The sequence below is a fragment of the Microcaecilia unicolor genome, chromosome 1, assembly GCF_901765095.1.
Source record: "Microcaecilia unicolor chromosome 1, aMicUni1.1, whole genome shotgun sequence".
NCBI classification, from domain to species: domain Eukaryota; kingdom Metazoa; phylum Chordata; class Amphibia; order Gymnophiona; family Siphonopidae; genus Microcaecilia; species Microcaecilia unicolor.
The window spans coordinates 272,184,030-272,201,773 of NC_044031.1; the positions used below are offsets into that span (position 1 = coordinate 272,184,030).

Genomic DNA, 17,744 nt, shown 5'->3' on the forward strand with positions numbered 1-17,744 from the left:
TCACACCGAACACCCACTGGTCTGACATAGTCCAGGTCAAGTCCTTAAGAAAACTGGAAAACTAGCCACCTATCCACTCACTCGAAGGGGATCTCTTGCCCTTCACTGGGCCCCTCTGGGAGTCCAGTCCTCCCACCACCCCTTTTTCTGTCAGAACAAAAGACCTTTGACCTGCCTAAAATTCAGGTCTGCAGGGCTGACGTTCTCTTTCCTGGGTGATAACACTATCTGTCTCTAAACCTAGCCTTGCCTAGAAATAATCTTGAAGCCTCTCCAGGTTTATCTTCCAGCAGTATCTGAGGCTTATTCTCACTTAAGTCTTTGATCAATTTCTCCAACAAAAGCTTCCACCAAAAGGGAAGCCTACTGAGCTGGGTCTTCAAGACCTCGTCGCTGCTCAGCTCCATAGACTGGAATCTGGTCTTTCTTTTTTTTTAATTGAAAATTTTTTTGTTACAACAAGCAATCAATACGTTAACAGCAGAATATTGTCTCAAGCTGCTGTTGATGTGGTATAGCTAATTATTGCTTGGGGCTAGTCAGAGCTCACGGCTCAAGCAGCCATCTCTTACCAGAATCCAGTCTTCCTTCCTCCAAAGGGTCCCTGGTAAGCTGTTGGACAAAATAAAAAGGCCCTGAACCTATATCTGCTGCAAACTACAGTCTGTTGTCTCAAGGCTGAAACTTCAAAGGGCTGCTCCAAGAAACTTTCAGTCTTACAAACCTGCAGGTCCTTCAGTGCCATGTGTCTTTCTTTAGAGACGGAAGTCTTCTTTGTTACTGCAGTAAACCAAAATGTCTACCTTAGGTACTTTAAGCTTCTTCTCCTCAGGAGTCAAATAATTTAACTTAAACATGGCCCTGCCCATTGAAGACAACTTTCAAAATCTCCCACACCACTGAGATGAAGGCTCTAATTGCCTGATGGACTGGAAAGGCCTTCACAGACTTGCAAGCCCCTCCAAAACAGGGTCCCCAAAAATCTTCAGCTCTTTCATCAGCTCCTCTGACATGCTGAGAGCCTCCAATGCCTGTGCAATCATAGATAGCAACTCCTCCCTCTGGAAGGGCTAAACCACCAAAGGGTCATAATCCTCCCCAAGGGGTCACGAGGGGACAACTCCTCGGCCTGCAAATGTAGATGAAATCCAGCAATCTGATCACCCACCAGCAGCCGTCGACTATACTTCCCAGTCATTCTGGGCATGCAAACGAGGCTGCCTCCACAGGAGGCTGAGCCACTGTTCCTAGGTCCAAACCTACAGAAGCCTCTTGATCCTAGTTCAAATCAAAGACCCTATCGAGCAAGAGTGAAAATGCTGAGGAAAGAAGTCCCCTGACCCCAAAGGACCCCCAAGTAAAGATTGATCCCCACCCACCCTAAAAATCTCCTGCCAAAATAGGATCAGAAGAACAGAAGAAGTTAATCACTATTCTGAGGCTCCAAGCTAGCCACCACTTTCATGCTACCATGTGCATCAGATACGCTATTGTGGATACCACTGACTTACAGAACTCAGCTCAGAGACCTCTATCCCATCTCTTATCACAGCTCGAGCCTCCCCCCCACCATGAGCCAGTCACTTCATCCCAGTGCCACACAGCAAGTGCTGTACTGCCCTGTGCTGTCCCAGTGGTACCCACAGCAAAAGAAATACTTCACATACTCTGAAGGTGTTGCCATACTAATGGCCATCTTTGGTTGCAAACCTCTCAAACTGCGCTGCTTTTGATGCACATTGAAACTGCTGCCTGATAAAATTGTGCTGCTCCTGATGCAAGGAAAAACTGCCCGCTCAAACCAAGCTGCTTCTGGTGCAAGAAGTCACTGCCAGCCCACACCATGCTGCTCCTGGAGCAAAGATAAACACCAATATGGTAAAATGGAGGGGGGGAGGGGGACAAACATGTTTTAGATACATATGTATGTTACTATGTATTAGTTAAAAAAGGAAGTGCAAAAGTGGTATTGTGAGACACAAGGGTGAAGGAGAGCAATATGCAGAAGCTGATAAAGGATAAAAGCAAAACTGCTTAACAAATATTTCTGTTCTGTGCTCACAGATGAAGGGCTGGGAGTAGGACCGCAGATGAAAAACACAAAGAGGAGTAAAAGTGTGGTAGATTGTGACGATTTTCAGACGACTGTGTTCATGAAGAGGTAGATAGTGATGGGGCTGGATAGGATAGATCCAAAGGAATTGAAGGAACTTAGGGAAGTTCTGACAACTCCGCTGTCTGACCTTTTCAAGGCTTCTTTAATCACGCGTGGACTCGGAGGACTGGAGAAGGGCAGATATGGTCCCTCTCAACAAAAGTGGAAGTAAGGAGGAAGTTGGGAACTACAGGCAGGTTAGTCTGACTTCCATGGTGAGTAAATTGATGGAAACCCTGTTAAGAGAGGACAGTGAGGTTTCTGGAACGCAATAGGCTGCAGGACCTGAGGCAGCATGGTTTTACTAAAGGAAGATCTTGTCAGACAAATCTGCATAATTTCTTTGACCAGGTAATCTGACATTTGGATCAAGGAAGAGCATTAGATGTGGTGTACTTAGATTTTAGTAAAATTTTAGACACAGTTTCACGTAGGCGACTTTTAAATAAACTGAGGGCTCCTGGTATAGCACTAAGTGACTACATCAGTTACAAGCTGGTTGAGTGGAAGGAGACAAAGGGTAGTGATAAATGCAGTTCATTCTGAGGAAAGGGATATTACTAGTGGTGTGTTGCAATGATTGGTCCTTGGTCTGTTTTATTTATTTATTAAATTAAGTGAGATCTCAAAAGGTCTGTCTGGTAAGATTTGCCTGATGGTGTTAAAATAAATGCTAAAAAATGCAGGGTCATACATTTGGGCTGCAAAAACCAAAGGGAGAAGTATAGTATATGGAGTGAAGTACTTCTGTACACAAAAGAAGAGCGGAACTTTGAGTGAATGTAAGTGATGATCTTAAGGTGGCCAAACAGGTAGAAAAGGTCACAGCAAAATCTAGAAACATGCTTGGGTGTATAGGGAGAGGAAGGGCCAGAAGGAAAAAGAAGGCGATAGTGCCTACGTAGACTACAATACAACACAGTATATTCTGCTATTACCCAACTATATGGTTCTTCGCAGATTACAGCAGCAAGAAGCAAGAATATTTCTAGGAATATACAAATCTAAATAAGTAAGTTTACATTATAAAGTAGTCTAACCTGTCATAAATTTTTGAAAGCATAAATAATCAGTTTCCAACCTAACATCTAAGGGCAGAATGGATGGAGTCGGTCCAGAGGGTAGCTACTAAAATGGTGAGTGATCTTCGCCATAAAGTGTATGAGGACAGACTTAAAGATCTCAATATGTATTCTTTTAGAAGAAAGGTGGAAGAGAGGATATATGATAGAGCTTTTGAAATAATTCCGTGGCATAAATACACAGGAAGCAAGTCTTTTTCTATGGAAAGGAAGCTCTGGAATGAGGGGGCATACAATAAAGGTGAAAGCGGATAGAATCTAGAGTAACCTAAGAAAATATTTCTTTATGGAAAGGGTGGTAGATGCATGGAACAGCCTCCTGTTGGAGGTAGTGAAGACAAAGACTGTATCTGAATTCAAGAAAGCATGGAATAAGCAGATGGGATCTCTAGGGAGATAGTAGATGTTACGGATAGGCAGACTGGATAGGCCATGTGTTCTTTATCTGCAGTCATTTTTTTCTGTTTCTATGATAGCAATAGGGATACAGAAGGGAAATGTCAGACACGAGGTTAGGGACAGGGACACAGAGGGGTGATGCCAGACATGAGGAGAGGATATGGACATGGACAGAGAGGAGATGCTGGATATGAGGGGATGATAGTGACACACAGGAAAGATGGATGGTAGACACAGAGAGAGAAGAAATGTCAAATGTACATGAGATCCTGTCAAAGAGAGAGTTAGGTAAGAGAAGACAGAGGAAAGCAGAAACCAAAGACTAGGACCCATATGACTAAATAAATGATTAGACAACAAAAGTAGAAAAAGAATTGTATGTTTTAATTAATAATTACAGTACGTTGGTTTTTGGAATGTACATTTGCCAGACCTGGTGTTACACATGGCTGGAGCCAAGAAAAAAAGTTTGGGAGGGAACTCCAAAGCCCACTACCATGCTGTGCTTTCTTCAACTTCAGGCAAACTTGGGGCCTTCTCTGGTCAGGAGCAACTGCCCTGGTTGCACCCTCTTAACACTATCCCTGACATCTATCTCTTCATATTTTTCACAGTACAGGGGGGGGAAATGCATCTTTATAGTTTATAAGAACTTGCTATACCACCCAAACTAATTTGTAGAACTGGGAGGTTTACAGACTAAAAATAAATAAATAAAAGCCGGAAAAGAACTACAATATTTGACAGGGAAAAGGACATCCAATCATAGTAGAAAAATCAACAATTACTAATAGAGAAAAATCTAGGAAAGGGCAAAGAGGAAGGGAGGAAAACGTCAAGGTAAGTCCCATATTTCTACTGTTGAACTACGTGCAAGTCTGGCTTCTTAGGATTTCATAATTGTTTTCTACATATTTCATGTGTGTATACGTCACCATGCCAGGTATTCTGTTAGGATGAATTTTTTATGTAGCAATCTGTAGTAATCTGGTTTCCTCAGCTTTCCCAATAGTTGTATTGATGTTCTAGGGCCTTACCTGCTGCCTTTTCACAGGTAAGGCCCTTGATTTGGAAGTTAGTACAGTGCAATCCGCTTAAGTGCAAGGGTCTGGGACCAAAGAAATTCATGCAGATAACCGGAGCTTGCACTTAACCGTTGTGACCCAAAGAAGCTTGACATCTGATAAACATATGTACAGTACTGTTTATTATACGTACAGTATACAGTCTCCGTTAACTGACGTTATACAGTCTCCATTAACTGACGTTACACTTACTTGAAGTAATCAGTCATAGTCCTCTATACACTCTTGTGCCTGTGAGTTCCATAGACTACGTCTGCCAGATGGTAAAAACTGTCATAGCATTGACATCCAGTTGTCTCCAGATAGGCCCACACCGTGTTGCGACTCTGCAACGCTCTTGCAAAAGTGACAGGAGGTTGTTGAATTTCTTCAGCATGTGCCTTGCTGCTCATCATCTATTTCGTCATCAGCCGTTGCCTGCGTGTAGGCGCATATACCTGACATCAGTGCTGTCGTCAGCCGTTTGAGGATCATAATCAACGGCTACGTAGTGATGAAACTCCTCTTCAGTAACACCGGCTGGGATGTCAATAGCCTGTTCATCTGACGTGTTTGCAACAGCTGCATCTGTTTCGTCCCTCTCCACATCCCTAACAAAGCTTGCCCGCTTGTAGCAGTTCACAATGGTTGCCTGTGTAACATGATTCCAGGCTTCTTTCTGCATATGTAGGGAATCCAACAGTGATAGATAGATATGAGCCAGTTCAACAGCACGTTTATCCTTGCCAGTCTGGTCATCCATAATGCTCATCAGTCGACGTAGCACAAGAGCCCAATAAAGTTGTTTGAAATTGGCTATTATGCCCTGATCCATAGTTTGGATCAGAGAGGTAGTGTTTGGTGACAGGAAGACCACCTTGACATTAGACAGCCTGACATCATCACTTTTCAGCACAATTATCACAAAGCAACAAAATCTGATGTTTTTGTGCCCGTATTCTAGTGTCTAACTTCTTTAGCCACTGCTTCCAAATTTCCCCAGTCATCCATGAATTTGCGTTAGCCTCATATGACACAGGAAGGCGCTTAACATCCTTGAAGCAACGGGGCTGTTTGCTCTTTCCGATGACAAGTGGTTCCAACTTCTCACTCCCATCCATATTGCAGCAAAGGAGGATCGTCAGTCGGTCCTTCAACATTTTACTTCCTGTAGTTCTGGCTTGTTTGAATGCAAGTGTTCCATCAGGAATCACTCACTAGTAGAGACCGTTTTTGTCAGCATTGAAAATGTCACGAGGTGCAAACTCGTTCAAGATGGTAGGAAGAACTGAAACAACCCAATTTTCAGCACTAAAGTCATCAGTTTCACCATGCTGTTTCTCTCCTTCCATCTTTCCAACCATCCAACAGTGGCTTTGAATTCAGTTAGTCCAAGACTTTCAGCTAGCTGATTAGCTTTCTCCATAAGCAGTGGACCACTGACAGGAAACTGTCTGCTCCCGACTTGAGAAAACCACAGAAGAAGCACATCTTCTACATCCTCAGCTTTTCCCGCCCGTTTACGTTTCCGGTGTGGATTTGTACTGTTTTGCCAGTCTTCCAGAAGCTGATCTTTCTGCTTCAAGATACGTGAAATTTGACTGGTATTGACACCATATTCTTTAGCAATAGTTTCTAATTTTTTAAGAACTTCTATTCGTTCAGCCAGTGTTAAAGTCTTACAGTTGCGCAACGACGACAACGACTCCAGTGTACACTCTAACAACATTCTTTCGCTTATTCTGCCTGTGGCAGTTAACCAACGAGATTTCAAATTTACCGCCCCTTTGTCACGCGCCAATCGGCTTCCATATTCCGTGCATGCGCTTATGCAGAGTCTTTACTGCAGAAGAGTGGTCTTAAACCATGCATATAAGCAAACCTTGCACTTATCAGTGGTACGCTAAACCGACGTTTGTCCCCATAGAAATTAATGGTGCCAAAAACAGGACCGAAGTACGGCATGCAGTTAAACAGAGCATGCGCTTCTCCGACGTGTACTTAAATGCGAGTGCACTGTACTAACATGGCATATTTGTTCAAAGTCCTGACTGACCTATGCTCCATTCTGTGGATGGTTGCAAGCAGTGTGGCTATTGTGGGGGTAGAGTCAGATTCACCTCACCCACTACAGCTGGCCTTGTATGAATACTGCCACCCTTTTTCATAGAAAAAAAGCATTTGATCTATGTATATGCCTAGTTTGCCTGTGCCTTAATCCAGCCTGGGCAGAGGGGGTCCTGATAATGGACAGTACAAAATGGTTCTGCTTTCTGTGAATATCTTGTCTGAGCCCTTGCAAATAAATTTTGGCATGTTTCAAAACTGCACAAATATCTGAATATCCTTTTACAGTAGTAGATATTCAGCTGCTATTAGTGGAGGTCCAGACTTCCTAGCAAGGAGAAGGGGGATAAAAAAGTTTCACTTTATACAAGCACAATTTTTTTTGCAAGTGAAAAGAATTCTCTAGAAGCCTAAGGGCATGGGCGTAGTTTGAGGGTGGGTGTGTGAGGGAGCGCGTTAATTTTATTTGCAAGTGAAAAGAATTTTCTAGAAGCCTAAGGGCATGGGCGTAGTTTGGGGGGGCCAGAGGAAGCACTGCCCCCCCCCCCCAAACGCTGCTGAACCGGTGCCTCCTTCATCTTCCCTTTCCCCACGTACCCCAGCATAAATTCCTTTTTCTTTTGTCTCTTCTGGCTCCCCCACCTTCCATGACCCGTTTCCCTCCCCCCCATTTCAAATCCGTGGCTCCTTCCAACAGCGATTCTGAGCACTAAAAAGATAAAGAGCTGCTGGTACAGAGCCGCGTGCTGCAACACTCGCAGCCTGGCTCTGCCAGAGTCTCCCCCAGTATGACACACTTTCTGCTGCAGTAGGGGAGGTTCCGGCAGAGAATGGCTGCGAGTGTTGTAGCACACGACTCTGTATCAGCAGCTCTTTTTCTTTTTAGTGCTCAGAACCGCTGAAGGAAGGAGCTATGGGTTTGAAGGGGTGGGGCGGGCTTGAAATGGTGGGGGCTGGGCTGCAGGTTTGAAACGCAAGTGGGCCACAGGAGGTAGGGGAGCCCAAGAAGGTTAGATTGAGAACAGGAGACCTATAAGCTGCTCTCAACGTTATCTTCTTTATTGTTGGTACCATTTCTATTTGATCGCATTTATATTTTCAAGAGTGCCGTCTTGTGCAATATGTGGATGTACACAAAGGAAGTATTGGTTTCATTGGTTAACTAATATGGTAATAACAACATTGCAAATTTTATATTTTGGACTATTATACAACAAGGGAGCAGGACTCCGAGTCAGATACTATAAGTTCTCCTGATGACGCGATAGTAAAGTGAAACACAGCTTGTGTTGAGAACGAGAGAGAATGTGAATGACATGAGATAGTACACTCCACCTATCACGAAGAAAGCAAGAAGCATAACATTCACCCACAGATCACAAACACGAGTGCACCTCCACTGTTGCCCCGGCGGTCCAGCCAAATGCATATAGCGGAAATACATGAGCACAAAATAAGAGAGTTTATAACTGCTGTTTGTACCAGCTACAATAAATTTTTAAGTTGTTTTAGTGATATTCAATTTTTGCTTCATTACATTTATATCCAAATATTGGAAACTTTCAAATAAACGAAAAAGCTGTCAAAAAAAATAAAAAAATATATTTTGTCCTCTACCTTTTATGGCACTGCTTATCTAACTGGAACAGCTTTTGACTTTTTCAGATGGACCACGCACAAGCAGTCCATTATTTCTAATAATCTTTTGATACTGATTTCAATAGCGTTTGCTATTGTTTTGGGTGAGCGAAAATGGTGGCAAGCTCTTCCTACTGGCTTCAGGGGTTAGATAGGCTCATACTGTCTCCAGTGCTCAATCTAACCTCCTTGGGGGATCTAGAAGAGACAAGAGAAAGAGGGATTTATGCTGGGGCACATGGGGAGCGGGAGGTAGAAGAAAGAGAAAAAAATAAGCTGGACAATTTAAGGTGGGAAAGGAGAGGGGAGACAGGCTGCACATATAGGGAAAGGAATGGATGAGAAAAAGGGAGAAAGGCTGCACACAAAGGGAAGAGAGCAAGAAAACAAAGACAGATTTGAGAAGAAGGCAGAGAAATCAAAGAAAGCTGAATATGAAAGATCAGTACCAAATAGACATAGGGCAGGAGGTGAGAAATGAAAATGCAAATGGAAAGGAGGCCCTGGAAATAAAGTTCAGAGCACAGACAGAGGAAAGCAGAACCAAAAACTGGGAAAAAAGATGATTGGAATAATAAAATCAACAGACTATAAAAGTTGGAAAAGTAATTTTATTTTCAGTTTAGTGACTGAATTATGTCGGTGTTGACAGTTTACATCTGTCGGCTTTATTTTGCACTGCACAGGAGGACATGCATTTTTTTCCTGTTTCTTTGGTATTGCATGACATGAAGTCCTGTATCTCTGCTTTCAGTTTTGTCTGCATGTTTTTTGTGGTTTCCCTATTTTGTATCAGTACTACTACTACTTATCATTTCTATAGTGCTACCGGACGTACGCAGCGCTTCACACTTGAACATGGAGAGACAGTCCCTGCTCGATAGAGCTTACAATCTAATTATGACAGACAGACAGGACAAGTAAGGGATAAGGGTTAGGACAGACAGGACATATCAGGGATAGGGGACAGTTGAAGGGTTAGATTTAGGAATGGAGGAGTGGCCTAGTGGTTAGGGTGGTGGACTCTGGTCCTGGGGAACTGAGTTCGATTCCCACTTCAGGCACAGGCAGCTCCTTGTGACTCTGGGCAAGTCACTTAACCCTCCATTGCCCCAGATACAAATAAGTACCTGTATATGTAAGCCGCATTGAGCCTGCCTTGAGTGGGAAAGCGCGGGGTGCAAATGTTACCAAAAAAAAAAAGCAGCTCATATCAGGTAAGAGTTATGTTCTGCGTCTGCAGCTAAGGAAAAGGATTCTGCTGGCATGTGCTGTCTGTATAGGAATCTGTTAACAGTCCATCTTGTTCCAGTTTCCCAGTAGCAGGTATACTGGTGCTCTAATGTATTTCAGTAGCATAAATAAATTAAATATCTACTTCTGAAGGTTACAGGTATGGATGGGAATGGAGAAGATTACTTGAGGGGATGGGTAGGGATGCTATAGATAAATAAAAAGGCACTGAAAGAAAGAGAAAAAGTGAAACAAAAAGATCAATACAGAGATAGATGTAGGGGAGGCAGGGAAGAAGACAGGGAACAGGTAGAAACAGAAAATGAAAATTAGATTTGGAAAAGTAATTAGGAGAAAATCAGCAAGAGGAAGTGAAAGAGAAAGCAGGACCAACACAAGTGGAAAAATAAATGATCAGACCACACAGGCACCTTCTCATGTGGGGTTTAAAAGCAAAGCGTTGTACAGAGTGCCACAACCCTTTGAGTCAGCTCTGAGGGAGACAGAGGGGATAAGTGGAGATGCTGGATTTGGGAGGAAGGTAGGAGGATGAGACAGATGCTGACATTGACAAATGATAGGGTGGGATAAGGATCTGTTGTAGGGGCCGGGAGAAAGAGGCTGACTGGCAGATGCTGAGGATTGGAAAAGGGGCAGATGCTGGGGATGGGGGTTGAATTGGGAGAAAGAGGTTGATGCTGGGCAAAGGGCTGATATAGGGGCTGGGAACTGAGTCGAGAGAAGGGGATTTGGGGAGAAGGAGGGAGATGCTAGCAAGTGGCAATGGACGAAGGAGGTTGATGCTTGGCAGTTAGAAAGGAGGACAGATACTGTGGCAGGGACAAAGCAAGGGCATATGCAGTGGAAGGTGGAGCAGAAGAGCCAAAGTATGGTTACTGGGTCAAGTAGGAAAGGCAGGGTAAATGGGGGAATGGATCCTAGGGATGGGGGAGAAGTAAGACAATGGATGCTGGGGAAAGGGGACAAAGAGGCAGAGGGTTATGAAGATGAGAGACAAAGGAAGGGGAAAACTCTTTGAAGGAGGTAAAAGAGAGAGGAAATGGAAGTATAAAGGGGATTGGAAGCCTGGATAAGGTGGTAAGATTCTGGAGGTGGTTTGGGGATGAGTGGCAGGGGTTGATGAGGCTGATTGGGGTATGAGTATAGAGGGTAGAAATGGGGAATTAGAAGGTACCTGAAAGATGGAAATGTGACATGGGGTGAAATGGGAAGACTAGAGAAGCAAGCATATGATGTAGAAAGAGACACTGGGCTGGAAAGGAAAAGGAGGAATAAAATCTAGCTAAAAGGCAAATAAAAGAATGTAGAAAAAAGCTGAAACAGAAGGATCAGTGTTTTAGAAAGATGAAGGGAAGAAGATGGGAGGAATAAAGAAACCGAAAATAGATATGAGATACTGGAAAACGACTTAAGCCAGTATTTCCCAAATCTGGTCATGGAGGTACCCAGTCAGTCAGATTTTTAGCATATACAAAATAAATATTCACCAGAGAGAAATAATAAGAAGGAAGGAAAGAGGATGAGGATGGTGTAGAGGATAGAAGCAAAGAAGGAGGGTGAAGGAAGAGATGAGAGAAAGAGGTGAATGGAATTATGGAGAGGTGGGGAGGAAGAACATGTGTGGAAAAGTGAGGAAGGAGGAGGATAACTAGCAAATGGAAGCGTATAGGGGAATAAAGGAAAACCCAAAGAAAAGGTAAAAACAAAATAAATAGAAGGGAGAGAGCAAACTAATCAATGCCTACTTGAGGGGAGGGGAAGAAAATGTACTGATAAGGGACTGATTAGCAATCTGAACTCTCTATCCCTTGCCCCTCAAACGAAGTAGTCAAACTATGCCTATGCCTAAGGGGTATTCCCTGTGCATGTTGCTATGTTAGCTGCTTGCTCCCTATCTACTTGCTCTATACTGTTTCTACAGCAGAGGGCATGTTACCTAAAGAAACATGCTCTTACCTCTTCAGATCTCGGTGGCATGTCTGTCAGAGCTTCCTGGGCAGATTCGTCTAGTGACAGGAAATTATTATTTATTATTATGAGCTTAGTTTTCACATTTCTAATATTGTATCTTTAAGTATCATTTAAAAAAAAGTATGCAAGTGTATTAAGACTTGAATAATTAAACCCAAAAACCATGGTGCATTTATTTGTTGGTTTGTTATACTGCTAGAAGGTATGAAATGGCTATTAAGAATATAAATTAGCTGTTTGAAACATACCCTACCCCTCACAGGTAAAAGTATATGCTCAATCCACAATGTATAGACTTTTAGACACACTAACTGGAGACATCCCCAGTGATAGATAGGGGTGAAGTGCCAAGTCAGTAGGCAACAACATGGCTAACTAAAAAAAAAAAAAAAAGGGCAAATAGAATTAGAAGCCTCTGTGGGTGCTTAATCCCTAACTGATTTTCAAGGGGAAAGTGTATATTTTCCCTTTGAGAACTAGTACAAAATCACAAATGAGGGCACCTGTGGACCTTGTAAGTACCTGTAATGTTTTGGAAATTGCTCCATTAAGTTATAACTGGCCAACTAAAGACACTTGAAACTGCAGTGTATCTGAAAAGGGACATTCTCCAGAAAGTTCTTTAAACTAGAAGAAAAATTTCAAAACTTTTACAACACTTTGACACACCTCACCCATCTGACTCAGCAAACTCACAATTTTTCAACTGATATTCAATAGCTGCTTTCAGGTTAAAGGCCTCAATAAGTGCTGTTTCATGTAGCACTAAAGTATTTCCAACACTTCGCACGTCAATGCCTTCTGTGGTCATGCCAACACTCAGCTCTGCAAAGAGAAACATTCATAAAACATGAAATGATTCTTTATGCTGAAAAAACTGCAAGGTTTTATTTATTTATTGGGATTTCTTAACTACCTTTAAGAAGAGATTCACCCAAAGTGGTGTACAGCAGGTACAGTTTGACAAAACTGCATAATAGTAAAATGATCATATATAAAAGCATAAATACAATCAATGAAGTAAACTTGGAGATGACCAACTGAACTCTAGGACTAACATGCAAGAGTATAAAAAAAATAAACATTTAACAACACTGTAAAACAATCAGATAACAGAAATACAATGTCAGCAAAATATGAATGATACCATAACAGGTAGCACAAAAGAACATTCATATAACACAGTAAATTCATATCAGAGTAAATAAAGTTTTAGTTAATGAAAGCAAAAAAAAAGCGTCAAAGCAAGATACTTTAATTCTCAAATGGAAAAAAAAAGAAAGCTATGAAACTCTTTCATTCCCTACTCTGCCCAACAGCTGCCTTCCAGGCACCTGTAAGGCTTGGTCACCAGGAGCAAAGCTCTAAGAGGATCAGGGTGAACCTGGGAGTCACCCCAGAGAAGGTTGTGAGGATATTCTTGGTACTGTCTCTTTCCAATCTCTGTCTCCACCTGAAAGCACTGTATACTGCAGGAACACAATGCCCACCTTCATAGGCGCCCGGTATAAGAGGCTTGGGGAGGCTAAGCCTCCCCAGCCGGAAGACCGTTCTGAGTACATCTCACCTTTGTCGTCTTTGTCATGCCTCTCCTACTCTCTTGCTCCTTCTCCTGCTCTCCATAGGGGAAATCAATCCCAATCCTGGCCCTCCACATCAGCTCTCATCCTATTCGTGCAAATCACACCATGATATCTCCAATCTAATTTCTGTTCCTCTCCTCTCCTTCCCTGACTTTCTCATGTGCTCTGTGGAATGCCCGCTCTGTCTGCAACAAACTTTCCTACATCCGCGACCTCTTTATCTCTCGTACTCGCCATCTGCTTGCCCTACCTGAGACTTGGCTTTGCCCTTAAGACTCTGTTTCAGCCGTGGTCCTGTGTTATGGAGGTTACCTTTTCTCCCATACTCCTCGCCTGGTTGGACGCAGAGGTGGTGTCGGGTTACTGCTTTCATCCTCCTGTATATTTCAACCTCTTCTTCAACCCCAGTCTTACTGCTTTTCTTTCTTTCAAGCCCACTCCATCCGTCTAATCACTCCTCTGCCTCTCCGGATGGCAGTCATTTATCGACCCCCTGATAAGCCCCTTTATTCCTTTCTCACTGACTTTGACGCCTGGCTTTCCTTCTTTCTTGAACCTTCATCTCCTTCCCTCATTCTTGGGGATTTTAACATTCAAGCTAATGATCCCTCTGACTGTTATGCTTCTCAGTTTCTTGATTTCACATCCTTTTTCAATCTTCAACTGTGCTCCACTACCCCCACTCACCAGAATGGCCACTGTCTTGATCTTATTTTCTTCTCCAACTCCAGTTTCTGTGCCTCTGCTCTTCCCCTCTCTGACCATCATCTGATAACTTTCACACTTAAACACCACCCCCCCAGTCCCGTCTAATCTCCACAAATACATTTAGGAATCTTCAGGCTATTGACCCTTCTACTCTGTCCTCCAGTGTTTCAAATCTCTTCTCAACCACTATGTTATCCAAGTCTGTCAATGAGACTGTCTCTTCCTATAATACTACTCTCTCCTCAGCTCTGGATACTCTTGCTCCTCCCATTCCCCATCCTGTAAGGCATAAAAACCCCAGCCTCTGTTGACCTCTAGAATCCGCTACCTACACTCCTGTGCCCGCTCTGCCAAACGCCTTTGGCTGAAATCCTGTGCCCATGCTGACTTCATACAATTCAAATTCTTGCTGACCTCCTTCCAGTCTGCTCTTGCCAAACAGGACTACTACAACCAGTTGACAAATTCTCTTGGCTCAAACCCTCAACGTCTCTTTGCCACATTGAACTCTCTCCTCAAAGTTCCTTCACCTCCAACTCCCCCTTCACTTTCTTCCCAGACACTGGCTGAGTACTTTCATGATAAGGTTCACAAGATTAAACTTGAATTCTCAACCAAGTCACCTCCACCTTTTCTTCCCTTAGTCCATTCTCTCAACCCTCCTTCAACCCCTGCCTCCTTTTCTTCCTTTTCTGAAATCACTGAAGAGGAAACTGAACATTTTCTTTCCTCCTCGAAACTAACTACCTGTTCTTCTGATCCTATGCTCACCCATCTACTTAGCACTATCTCCCCTAATGTCATCTTTTCAATCTTTCACTTTCCACTGTGACTGATGCCGTAGTCACATCACTCCTCAAAAACCCTTCATTGGACCCTACCTGTCCTTCCAACTATCGCCCCATCTCCACCCTCCCTTTCCTATCCAAGGTACTTGAACATGCTTGTTCACCGCCGTTGTCTTGCCTGTCTTTCATCTCAAGATATTCTTGATCCACTTCAATCTGGCTTTCACCCTCTTCATTCAACTGAAATAGTGCTTGTTAAAGTCTACAATCACCTGTTCCTGGCCAGATCGAAAGGTCTTTATTTTAAGAATAGCCATACTGGGTCAGACCAATGGGTCCATCTAGCCCAGTATCCTGTTTTCCAAACAGTGGCCAAGCCAGGTCACAAGTGTCTGGCAGAAACCCAAATCGTGGCAACACTCCATGCTACAAATCCCAGGGTAAGCAGTTGCTTCCCATGTTGCCTCGGTAGCAGACTATGGACTTTTCCTCCAGGAATTTGTCCAAACCTTTTTTAAACCCAGATATGCTAACCGCCATTACCACATCCTCCAGCAAAGAGTTCCAGAGCTTAACTATTTCTTGAGTGAAAAAATATTCCCTCCTATCTGTTTTAAAAGTATTTCCATGTAACTTCCTCAAGTGTCCCCTAGTCTTTGTACTTTTGGAACAAGTAAAAAATCGATTTACTTCTACTCATTCTACACCACTCAGGATTTTGTACACCTCAATCATATCTCCCTTCATACATCTCTTTTCCAAGTCCTCCTCAGCTGCCCGGATCTTTGGAATACTTAGCAGAGCGATGGGAGAATCTTTTTCACTGCTGCTGTTCTGGCTCTAGTCAAATGGGTCTGGTGCGCCCTCACTGTGTACTCCTTTGACTCACAAATTAACCACTACTGGTTTTGTGAAACTGGAAGTAGTTAATCTGTGGCTCGTCGGAGTATACCTTCCCTTGCTACCAGAACTTCCTTAAGTTTCTTCAATATCCTCAGATGTATCTCATCTGGCTCTATCGCTTTGTCTACCTTTTGTTTAGCTAACTCCTCACAAACAGTCTTCTGAAATTTGATCAAGGTCTACCACATCCATTCTTATTAGCATTTGTCTTCTGCGGTCCTACTCCAGGCCCTTCATCTGTGAACTCAAACACAAATATTTGTTAAGCAATTCTGTTTTATCCTTATCAGCTTCTATGTATTGCTCCCCTTCACCTTTAAGCCTCACAATAGTACTTTTGCACTTCCTTCTATCACTTATACATTTAAAGTATGTCTTGTCTCCGAATTTTACCTTATTGGTTATTTCTTCCATTTACATCTTTGCTTGCCTGACTACTTTATGATCTACTCTTAGCTTTTCCACATATTATAGTCTGTCTTCTTCTTTCTGTGATGCCTTGTAATTTATAAAGGCTAACCTCTTTTCTCTTACCTTTTCAGCTATTATTTTTGGGAACCAAAGCAGCTTTCTTTTCCTCTTACTTTCCTAACCAAAAGTTCGTTGCCCCTAAAAATAGCTCCTTTCAGTTTTGCCCACTGCTTTTCTACTTCCCTAAGCTGTTCCCATCCAGCTAACAAATCCTTCAAATTGAATAAACCCTCTCGATGTGTATCTTAATTTTGAACAACACCATCTGGTGATCACTAGATGCCAAATGATCACCCACTATAAGGTCAGAAATGCTTTCAAATGGGGAGAGTATCAGGTTATCTAATATAGCCCCATTCTGTGTTGGTTCAATTACCAACTGATGGAACAGTGCTCCCTGTAGAGAATCCAAGATCTCCTTACTTCTAAATGATTTTACAACAGGGACACCCCAATCAACATCCGGCATATAGAAATTACCTATTAATATCACTTCTTTCATTGCAATCTTGTAAATGTCTTCAATTAAATTTCTGTCCACTTCTTCTGTTTGCGAAGGAGGCCTGTATATCACACCAATGTAAACAGGTTGTCCATTTGTTCTTTCCAGATTAACCCACAGTGCCTCTTCCTTTCCCTTTAAGCCCAACAATTCTGTCACTTTAATATTATCTTTAACATATAATGCCACTCCCCTGTCCTTTTTCCCTAGCCTGACCTTTTATTATTGAATAAATAAATAAATCCTTACAGTAAAGCATGGTGGTGGCAGTACAATGAGCTCAACATTCAAACTGTGCCATGATAAATGTATAACTACTACCTTTAATTAAAATATCCAGATCCTTATATAGAAAGCAATTCTGTAACAGGGCACCTACAATTAGGCGCATGGAGGGTGCATGGTAAAAGCCTATTCCTTACAGCAGCGTTTCCCAAACTGTGCGCCGCAGCACCCCAGTGCGCCTTGGTGAACTCACAGGGGTGCTGTGGGGCAGATGGAAGTTCATATGCTGAGCACTGGATGATGTTGCATGGAACAGAGAGTGCACTCCCCCCCCCCCCCCCCCCACACACACACACAATAATGCCTCTACAAGTGTACGTTGCTGAAGTGAGCTACACATGGGCTGGGGCAAGCTACCGATTACAGGTCAGCTGTGATTGATCACAGAGCCTGTCTGTCGCCTAAAAAGGAGATCCTGATTGGGAAGAAAGGAGGCTCTGTGACCAATCACAGCTGTGCTGTGATCGGTAGCTTGCCCCAGCCATGTGTGGCAGGAAAACAGAGAGTGAGATTTTGTGCATAACAGCTAGCAGAGAGAAAGAGATAGTAAGCCAAGGTAAGCACAATTAAAAAGTTAAAATTAAATTAAAAGTTAAAGCATATGGACTCGTTGAAGCAGAGGGAGAATTGTGGGTGGGGTGGAAGAGGGAAGGAGAGATGCTGAAGGAGAAATGAGAGGCATGGGCTGGAGAGGGAGGAAGAGAGATACAGCAAAGGGGTGAAATCTTGTATATGGGGGTCGAGGGGAGGGAGATGCTGCATGGAGAGGGAAAAATGTTGGACATAGGGGTAAAGGGAGAGAAGGTGCATGAGAGAGAAATATTGGACATGATGTATGGTGGTGGGGGGAATAAAGACCTGTGTGGATGGAGGA

General features: G+C 43.0%; 1 protein-coding gene across 3 annotated transcripts in view; it reads right to left on the reverse strand.

Moving 5' to 3' along the window:
* Positions 1-17,744, reverse strand: part of LOC115472368 (tetratricopeptide repeat protein 30A) — a 146,958-nt gene that overhangs the window by 93,009 nt on the left and 36,205 nt on the right. For all 3 annotated transcript variants that reach the window (XR_003942515.1, XM_030206623.1, XM_030206615.1), the window contains 2 exons: positions 12,327-12,455; positions 11,616-11,665 (listed from right to left, as the gene is read on the reverse strand). Coding sequence is in view for 2 of the 3 variants with exons in the window: in XM_030206623.1 (XP_030062483.1) it covers positions 11,616-11,665; positions 12,327-12,455 (179 nt within the window). In the remaining variant the exon portion in view is untranslated. The remainder of the gene's footprint in view (positions 1-11,615; positions 11,666-12,326; positions 12,456-17,744) is intronic.